This window comes from Physeter macrocephalus, chromosome 12, assembly GCF_002837175.3.
Source record: "Physeter macrocephalus isolate SW-GA chromosome 12, ASM283717v5, whole genome shotgun sequence".
In the NCBI taxonomy this organism is placed as follows: domain Eukaryota; kingdom Metazoa; phylum Chordata; class Mammalia; order Artiodactyla; family Physeteridae; genus Physeter; species Physeter macrocephalus.
This window is the reverse complement of record NC_041225.1, coordinates 54,623,600-54,633,626: the sequence shown is the minus strand read 5'-3', so window position 1 is coordinate 54,633,626 and position 10,027 is coordinate 54,623,600. Positions and strand designations below refer to the sequence as shown.

The window sequence follows — 10,027 nt, the reverse complement described above, 5'->3', positions numbered from 1 at the left end:
GCAAAGCACCGAGCTGATCTCCCTGTGCTAGGCGGCTGCTTCCCACTAGCTAACTGTTTTACATTAGGTAGTGTATATATGTCGATGCTACTCGCCCCAGCTTCCCCCCTCCACGCCCCCACCCCATGTCTTCAAGTCCATTCTCTACGTCTGCGTCTTTATTCCTGCCCTGCCACTAGGTTCAACAGTACCTTTTTTTTTTAGATCCATATATATGCGTTAGCATACAGTATTTGTTTTTCTCTTTCTGACTTACTTCACTCTGTATGACAGACTCTAGGTCCATCCACCTCACTAAAAAAAACTCAATTTCGTTCCTTTTTATGGCTGAGTAATATTCCATTGTGTATATGTGCCGCATCTTCTTTATCCATTCATCTGTCGATGGACACTTAGGTGGCTTTCATGTCCTGGCTATTGTAAACAGTGCTGCAATGAACATTGTGGTACATGACTCTTTTTTTTTTTTTCTTTTTTTGTGGTATGCAGGCCTCTCACTGTTGTGGCCTCTCCCCCCGCAGAGCACAGGCTCCAGACGTGCAGGCCCAGTGGCCACGGCTCACGGGCCCAGCTGCTCCGCAGCATGTTGGATCCTCCCAGACTGGCCATGACTCTTTTTGAATTATGGTTTTTCTCAGGGTATGTGCCCAGTGGTGGGATTGCTGGGTCATATGGTAGTTCTATTTGTAGTTTTTTAAGGAACCTCCATACTGTTCTCCATAGGGATGGAAATAAAAACAAAAATAAACAAATGGAACCCAATTAAACTTAAAAGCTTCTGCACAGCAAAGGAAGCTTTTCTTATAATGAAGTTATTCTTGGGTTGACTACCCTCATCCTCCCCAGGTTCCCTATGGCTAGTGGTGTCCATGTGTAAGTGGGGCATGTTGTGGCTCTTGAATGGTGAAGCTGTATCACCCAGAGGGCTGAAGTGGGCTATTCATACACATCGCCTGTGGCTGAGTGGGAGGGGCATGTGGACCATGAGAGGGCCTATGCATTCACCTTACGTCCTGTATTTCCAAGCTGTGACTCAATACTGGCAGACTGTAAGTATTTAAAAGATCTGTTCAACAACACTGTCAAAGTTTATACCCCTTTACGTTGCTGCTTTTCTTAGTATCTTTAAAAGTATACCATTTACTCCAATACCATTAACCTTTGCTTAAGTCCCTAGCAATTTCAGGATTTCAAAACTGTTACACAAGAAAGGGCAATAATTGTGAACCTGTATACTTCACACAAAGGGAACTTGCCAATCACTTTATCCTAAGTTCCTTATGTGAAATCTCCAACTCTATACATTTCTCTGACAATTGCATTTTACTGCCTTTTTAGAAATAAATAAATATATATATTTAAAGTAAAGCATGTCTCCAGTTAAGCTCCTTCGTTCGGAGCTGATCCGCTTAAAAATCTAAAACAGACTGACAGTGACACAGGACCGTGCTGAGACTGCATGGAAACCTCAACGTCGGGAGGGCTTCCTTGGATGCCGCGGCGAGGGAGCGGTGGGCACACCGCCAGACGCGCCCAGCACCCCGGCGGCCGGGAGCGCAGAGACCGCTGGCCTCGCGTGTCCCGAGCGGGCGGCGGCGCGGCGATGCACCCTCACCTCCCGGCTCCGCCACCGCAGGCGAGTCACACTTCCTGTGCCTATCAGTACCCGCATCCGACCGCAGCCGAGCGGAGGCCGGTGACATCACCCAGCTCCCGTGGCATCTCCAAAGCAGCCCCGCGGCCAGCGAGGACGCAGAGCCCCGACTCCTCGGGGCGCAGGGGCCGGGGACCTCGGCTCTGCCCCGCCTCCCATCCTACCTAGGTGGGGGTCACGGGACTCTTGAGTCCCCGCACCCGCAAGAGCCTCCCAGGTACAATCGCCCAGCAGCAGCCCCTCACCTTCTCCTGGGTCCAGTTTGCCGCTCCCCGACTGACCCCCCGGGACACCAGGGGCAGGGCGGCCACCAGCAGCAGCAGGCGGAGGGTGTCCACGACGCGCAGGTTCCCGCCGCCTGCCATCTCTCCTGGGCTCTCTGGGCGCCGGTTCCCCGAGCCGCCGGCGGTCACGAGCCCGGGAACGCGCGTCCTTCGCCTTCCCCCTTCTCCACCCTTGGGTCGACTGCGCCCGCCTCCCCATCGCCTCCGGGTCGCCGCCCCACTGCGCTGCGCAGGCCGAAGCCGCAGCTCTCCTCCACCACCCACCACCTTAGCAACCCGGGGTGTGGGCTGTCCTGAGAGGCACAAGCTTCCGAATCCATGGGAACAGAGACGGCCACTTCCTTGTCTAGGAGAAGAAGAAAGGAAGGAGGGAAGAGACATGGAAGAAGCCTTTTTATGATCTCCACTGCCATGACTGGGAATAGAAAGGGGAGGGAGAGTTCTCCAAACCCTGTGAGGTTAAGAATTCTCTTCCTACAGCTCATTAAGAAGGGGTGGCCAGGGATCGATATTTACCGGATACTTCTGTACCAGCCACTGTCCTAGGTGCTTTTCCTATGTTCCCATATTTACCCTTCCTAACCGTGTGAGGTATGTATTAATCCCATTTAACAGATGAGCAAACAAAGCCTGAACTGGAACGCTCAAAATATTTCCTCTATAACAGTCCATCATATCTTTTCTCTTTTTTTCTCACAGATAGTTACCTTGCCTTATAGGAGACAGACTATCATACTCCCAAGCTGAGAAGTATGGTTGAAGTAACTATCTGATCTACATGAGATCTAAAATGTTCACAGTGGAATCCATGCCCCCCAAAGGCAAAGCTAAATACAACTGTATTTACTATGTAACATCAAAGATCACTGTTACCGCATGGCACAGGGAGATCAGCTCGGGTGCTTTGTGACCACCTAGAAGGGTGGGATAGGGAGGGTGGGAGGGAGGGAGATGCAAGAGGGAAGAGATATGGGAACATATGTATATGTATAGCTGATTCACTTTGTTGTAAAGCAGAAACTAACACACCATTGTAAAGCAATTATACTCCAATAAAGATGTTAAAAAAAAAAGATCACTGTTATCAAGATAATACTAGAAACAAAACGTTATCTCAGTTTGGTCTGTACCTTTCTAGTCTAATTACTGGACAATTACTTCACCATCCTCTTTTTCTTCCAAACTAAGGATCAGGGTGTGGCTTGCCATGAGTCATCTAGTAACATATAGATCCCCGAAAAAAAACAAGGACACTGAAACAGACCTGTCTGCCAGACAGCAAAAGTCTGAAGGTAATGCAGTCAGCCTGAAGGCTCACCCACTCTATATTCTTAGGCTTGGCTATAAGAGTAAATTTAAAAAGGGAGAGGGCTGACCTGACCTGAGAATACTGTCTGCCCTCCTCTGGAGCTATGGAGGAAGACAGGATGGAAATACACGCTTCCCTGATGTTCAAAATTGCTAGTCCTATTCATGTCTAAGAATTTGGAGTAACAATTCAAATCTTCCGGCTCAAACAAAATTAAATAGCTTCTTTAGTACATCCATGGTCAGTTCTGATAATCGGACCACCTCAGAATTTTCCATTGGTATGTATTCAGAACAAAACCACTATCACATCTTCCAATATATTTTTCCTCTTTTGCTGCTTAGGCCAACCTTGAAATTGTGGGTTTCCTGAGTGGCTGGGTAAGAAACAGCATAAATGTTTTTCTTATCCTATTAGATTTTTATCTTTCCACAGTGTGATTTCTATAAGAAAGGGAAGGTGGAAATAGCAAACCTACACGAAACAAAATGTTAAAGATAGTATGCTAAGTATAAGCAATTCAAAATGAGAAATACAGAAATGCTTGAGTTAAAAGGTTAACACATAATTTTGATAATTAGTTTCCATTGCCTACAGTTCCCCAATCTTCTCCAATTTTGATGATATTTAAGTCAGTAAGATGCTGTTGCAGTTTGAGATCTATAGGAAGTAGACTCTGAAACAGAGCTTAGCATTCAGGATGTGTATTAGGGAGTACCCTTGGGACAAACCCCCGTGGGAGGGAGAGGGAGGAACCAGACAGGTCAAGAGGGAAGAGTCAGCAGGGAAGCAGTCTCCTCCTCCACAGCATCACCCAGCCCCATGGAGAGCCCTGGAGCTGAAAGCACCTGTCAGAGCTGTCCCACAGTGACCCCAAATGGCTGAAGCTTTGTACCCTCACCTCAGTGACTTCCTATAAGCAGTTCTCTGCAGCCAAAGGAGCTGACAGCTAGAGGCTGTCTGCCAGCGACACTCCAACGGCTGGAGCAGAGTCCTTCACTGAAGGGAATACGAACAGTACATCTCTGTATCCACCACTCATGCATCCGTGTGATGTATCCCATACATCTAAAACATTTTGCATAGTATGTGAAACTGATTTTCGTAAATTGTTTTTTACACATGCGGGGTTCTCTGACAACTTTCCATAAATCTACAAATCCAATACAATTCTCTATTTATGTGTCCCTTCCTTCTTTATTTTTATCTTTTCTTAAGCCTTATACCCTAAATATACCCTTCCCCTTTTCTTCATTCATTCTTCTTTTCTCTCCTCCTTCACTCTGGAGACTTTCAGAAATGCCTTCTATCTGCTATTTTTTTCCCTACTACAACTTTTTCTGTCTTCAGACTCTTTATATGGAAGATAACCCATGACTATTACATTTAACTAAATAACCACTGGCCCCATTTTTCATCATGGAAGAAAATTATTTGTGTATGCAGTGATAGCACTAGTCACAAGTGGAATGGTTATCATCTTTATTATGGTATAGATTCTTTACTGTGATTTGAAGCACATTAAGGACTCAACTGCTAATAAAGGTCTTACCCATGCAGTTTTGGTGGCAGGATTTTCATATACCTAGTCTTACCTTTAAAGAGACACTATTGGACTAAAGCAGTAATAACCAGAAAGTTGTATTAAAACAGTAGTTCTCAAAATGTGATCCATTGACCCCTGGGGATTCCCAAAGACCCTTCTGGATGTCTACAAGGTCAAATCAATTTTTACAATAATACAAAAGCAAGTTTTACTTTTTTACTGTATTAACTTTGCACTGATGTTGCTAAAGCAATAGTGGGTAAAACTTCTGGCACCTTAGCACTTATCAAGACAGAACACAAAATTGTACTATTTAAAAAAAAAACAAAAACCTACTTCACTGCCCTGCACAGTAAAAAAAAGAAAAAGAAAAAGGAGATAGGCAAAAGAAAAGAGCCAGTCTCACTTAACAATATCATTGATGAAGAAATAAAAATTGTGGTTATTATTAAATCTCAACCTTTGAGCACGTCTTTTTTTTAACAGCTTTTTTGAGACAATTAGAATATGTTAAACTGTGCATATTTAAGGTATACAATCTGATGAGTTTTAACATATGTTTACACCCATGAAACCATCATCACAATCAAGAGAATGAGCATATCTATCTTTACTCATATCCATCTTTACCCATGGGTTATTTAGATTATGTTATTTAGTTTCCAAATAGTTGAGGATTTCCCTTATATCTTCTTGCTATTGATTTCAAATTTAATTCCATCGTGGTCAGAGAGTGGACCTGGTATGGATGAATCCTTTAAAAACTTTTGAGAATTGTTTTATAGCCCAGAATATGATCCGTCTTGGTAAATGTTCCTTCTGACATGAAAAGAATGTGTATTCTGCTGTTATTGGATAGAGCATTGTATAAATATCAGTTAGGTCAAGGTAGCTGATCATGTTCCCCAAATCTTCCATACAATATCTGATTTTCTGTCTACTTGTTCTATATATTACTAAGAGAGTGGTGTTGAAGTCTCTAACTATAATTGTGGATTTGCCTACTTCTTTCAGTTCCATTAATTTTTATATCATGTATTTCTAAACTTTCTTATTAAGTGCCTAAATATTTAGGATTGCAACGTCCTTTTGACAAATTGACCCCTTCGTCATTGTGAAATGACCCATTTTTATTTGGTAACAATTCTTTGCTCTGAAATCTACTTTTTTCCTAATATTAATATAGCCACTACAACTTTCTTTTGATCAGCATTAGCATGGCGTATCGTTTTCAATCCTTTTTACTTTTAAACTATTTTCTTCTTTACAAATAAAGTAGGCTTCTTATAAGTAGCATACAGTTAGGTCTTGTTTTTTTTATCCAATTGGAAAATCTCTGGCTTTTATATGGGGTATTTAGACTATTTATGCTTACTGTGGTTATTGATATGGCCAAGTTTAAATGTACCACTCTGCTGTTTGTATTCTATTTGTCCCACCTGTTCTTTGTTTTTACCACTTTTTCTCATTTATCTTGGATTAACTGATTGTTGTTTACTATTCTACTTTATCTCCTTTGTTAGCTTGTAAGCTATACCTCTGTTTTGTTGTTAGTAGTTGTTTTAGGATTTATAGTATACATCTTTAATGTGTCACTATACACCATCAAGAATTATTGTATCATTTAGTGTATAGTACAAGAATGTTAAAATAGTTTACTTCTATTTCCCCTCTTAGTTTTTGTGCTATTGTTGTCAGATATTTTACTTCTAAATATGGTATTTAGATATTTACTTATAAATATGTTATTAACCCCACCATACATTATTATTATCTTTGCATAAAAAAATTATCTTTCAAAGAGATTGTTAAAATAAGGGGTTTTTTAAGTCTTCTTTTTTCCTTCCTTTGTGTAGATGCATATGTTCATCTGATATCATTTTCCTTCTGCATAAAGTATGTCCTTTAACATTTCTTGTAGTGCAGGTGGTGATTTATGTATGCTGAAAATAAATTTTTTATTTTGCCTTTGTTTTTGAAAGATATTTTTTCTCAGCATGGAATTCTATGTTGACAGATTTTTTTCTTTCAGTACTTTAAAGATGTTGCTCCAGTGTCTTCTTGCTTGCTTTGTTTCTGATGAGAAATCAGCTGTCATCCTAATCTTTGTTCCTCTGCATGTAACATGCCTCTGTCTTAAGATTTTCTCTTTATCCCAGCTTTTAAACAATTTGATTATGACATGCCTTGGTGGAATTTTCTTTATGTTCTTGTGCTTGGGGTTCATAGAATTTCTTGGATCAGTGGGTTTTAAGTTTTCATCAAATTTGGAAAATTTTTAGCCATTATTTCTTCAAGTATTTTTATTTCCCCTCCTGCTTTGGGGACTCCAATTACACACATATTAAGTTGTGTGAAGCTTTTCAACAGTTCACCAATGCTCTGTTTATTTTTCCTGTTTTCTCTTTGTCTATTTCTTTGGATTGTTTCTATTCCTGTGTCTTCCAGTTTACTAATATTTTCTTTTGCAGTGCCTAATCTTTGTTGTCACCGTTGTTAATTCCATTCAATGTACTCTTCATCCCAGACGTGCTTTTTTCTTTCTCTGGATTTTTGATTTAGATTTTCTTTATATCGTCCATATCTCTCCCTAACCTGCTCAACCTTTCCTCTTCCTTCTCAAACACATGGGATATAGTTATGACAACTGTTTTAATATCCTTGTCTGCCAGTTTATCATCTGTGTCATCTCCGTGTCTATTTCTATTGATTGGTTTTTCTCCTCATTATGGGTTCCTATTTCCTTGCATGCCTGGTAATTTTTTTATTAGATACCAGACGTGAATTTTAATTTTGGGGAGGTGCTGGGCATATTTTCATCTTTTAAATATTCTTGATCTTTGTTCTGAGACACAGTTGAGTTGGAAATAGTTTGGTCCTCTGGAGGCTTGCTTTCCAGTTTTCTCAGACTGGAGCAGAGCATCCTGTAATCCTGGTATAATGTGACACTTTACAGAAGTGATACTCTCTGGATATTCTACTTTTGCCCTGGTATTTTGAGGCTTTTCCACTCTGACTGGTGGAAACACAAAATACTCCTAACCTTATCTGTGCTCTTGGGCTTGTTATGCTTGCTCCTTTTCAGTAGATCTTTCCCCCTCCTTGAGTAGTTTCCTCACATGCATGTGCTGATCTGAACTCAGCTGAAGACTTATGGAGAAACCTTTACTGATCCCTGAAGTGCTCTCTCCTGGAAGCTCCCTCTCTCTCCTCCCATACTCTGCAAATTCTAGCCACGTGACCTTCCCAAGTTCTCAATTCTGTCTTTTCATCTAATAGAGACCACCCAGCTCTCTTTGGATTCCTCCAACCTGGGAAATCTCTCAAGACAGCAAGATGGGGAAAGCATCCAGCTCATCTCATTTGTTTTCCTTCTTTTATGACTCTCTTGTGATGTCTGTTTTCCAATATTTGAGCATCACTGTTTGATATGTATATTTGAAGATAAGATGATAAATCCAGTCTGTTACTCCATCTTGACCGGAAGCAGAGGTTGAGATAATGAATCTTTTAATAATCCACACAACAAAATGGGAGATACAAATAAAGTACTTCTAGCAGATGCTACATACTGAAAGACAAATATTGTCTCAAGGAAAAGCACGTGTACAATTGTTTGAGATGTTAGATAAGCTACCTGCTTTCTTCATAAAATTCTATTTTTACTTGGAAGAATAATTGACTGATATCCTGATTATTCAGACTTGGCTATTTGGAAGACATTTGTTTGAAAATGAATAAAGTGTGCCTAGGCCTTCATGGACAATAACTGACAGTATTTGTTGTCAGTGATAAAACTGCATCTTTCAAGTGAAAACTGGTATTTTGGAAAACTTGTATCTGCTACCATAAGCTTGACAGTTTCCTGACACGTAACAACTTTTCTGACAAAGTCAGTTATTTTAACAAATGTGATTTTTAAAATAATTTATAATAAAGTGTTCAACATTTGGAATATCTGTATAACTCAGTGAACAAATGTTTTCCAAATGCTCCATGCCCAATCACAGAGAAAAGGTCCATTCAAAGTATGAGAGACCAATGGATTTTAATATAATGGAGTAAAATGTTTATTAATACAGTTTCAGATTCTGCATTACAACTAACTTTTATGACATTATTATTTGTCATGTTTTGTTTGTTTGTTTGTTTTTGGGTTTTTTTTGCGGTACGTGGGCCTCTCACTGTTGTGGCCTCTCCCGTTGCAGAGCACAGGCTCCGGACGCGCAGGCTCAGGGGCCATGGCTCACGGGCCCAGCCGCTCCGCGGCATGTGGGATCTTCCTGGACCGGGGCACGAACCATGTCCTCTGCATCGGCAGGCGGATTCTCAACCACTGCGCCACCAGGGAAGCCCTCATGTTTTGTTTTAATAACAAAAAAGATTATCCATAATTATTTGAAGAGGCGATTAAAATACTCCTTCCTTTTCCTACTACATGTCCATGTGAGGCTGCATTTTCTTCATATACTTCAACCAAAATAACATGTCATAGCAGATTGAATGCATAAACAAATCCAGTTGTTTTCTAATAAGTCAGTAACATTTTTTTTTTGCGGTACGCGGGCCTCTCACCGTTGTGGCCTCTCCCGTTGCGGAGCACAGGCTCCGGGTGCGCAGGCCCAGAGGCCATGGCCCACGGGCCCAGACGCTCCGCGGCATATGGGACCCTCCCGGACCGGGGCACGAACCCGTGTCCCCTGCATCGGCAGGCGGACTCGCAACCACTGCGCCACCAGGGAAGCCCAGTAACATTTTTTAAATGTTAAAAAATGCCAATCTTCCCATGAAATCCTTTTTGTTTTAGAAAGCGTAACAATTTTTTTCATAAAAATGTGTTATTAACTTGTAATGCTTTTGTTGTTTTAAAATAAATCCATAATTAAATATTTATAAAATGCCTGTTTTAATTTTCAATACAATAAATATTAATAGACATAATCCATGTAAACAAAAGCTATTACAGGCCCTCAATAACTGTTACTGATGTAAAGGAGTAAAACATTTGATAACTCCTGTGTTAAGGCTATTTTACCCAGGAGAACTAAAACATTAAGCCAATGGTTTTAACTTTAACTGCATATTGTAATCATCTAAAAAGCTTTTTTTTTTTTAAGTGAAGATGACTGGTGCTCGCTTCGGCAGCACATATACTAAAATTGGAGCAATACAGAGAAGATTAGCATGGCCCCTGTGCAAGGATGACATGCAAATTCGTGGTGTTCCATATTTTT

General features: G+C 40.9%; 1 protein-coding gene and 1 non-coding gene across 4 annotated transcripts in view; one reads left to right on the top strand and one right to left on the bottom strand.

Annotated features, from left to right (window-relative positions):
* The window catches only part of QPCT (glutaminyl-peptide cyclotransferase), a 28,881-nt gene extending 26,690 nt beyond the window's left edge, over positions 1-2,191 (bottom strand). For 2 of the 3 annotated variants that reach the window (XM_028497104.2, XM_028497105.2), the window contains exon 1: positions 1,900-2,191. In XM_028497104.2, the coding sequence (XP_028352905.1) occupies positions 1,900-2,019 (120 nt within the window). In that variant the 5' untranslated portion in view covers positions 2,020-2,191. The remainder of the gene's footprint in view (positions 1-1,899) is intronic. The other variant, XM_007103378.3, reaches the window with a different exon arrangement.
* A 7,731-nt stretch (positions 2,192-9,922) lies between these two features.
* On the top strand, positions 9,923-10,027 carry LOC112063668 (U6 spliceosomal RNA). The gene has a single exon (XR_002891110.1). It is a non-coding gene; the product is annotated as a U6 spliceosomal RNA (small nuclear RNA).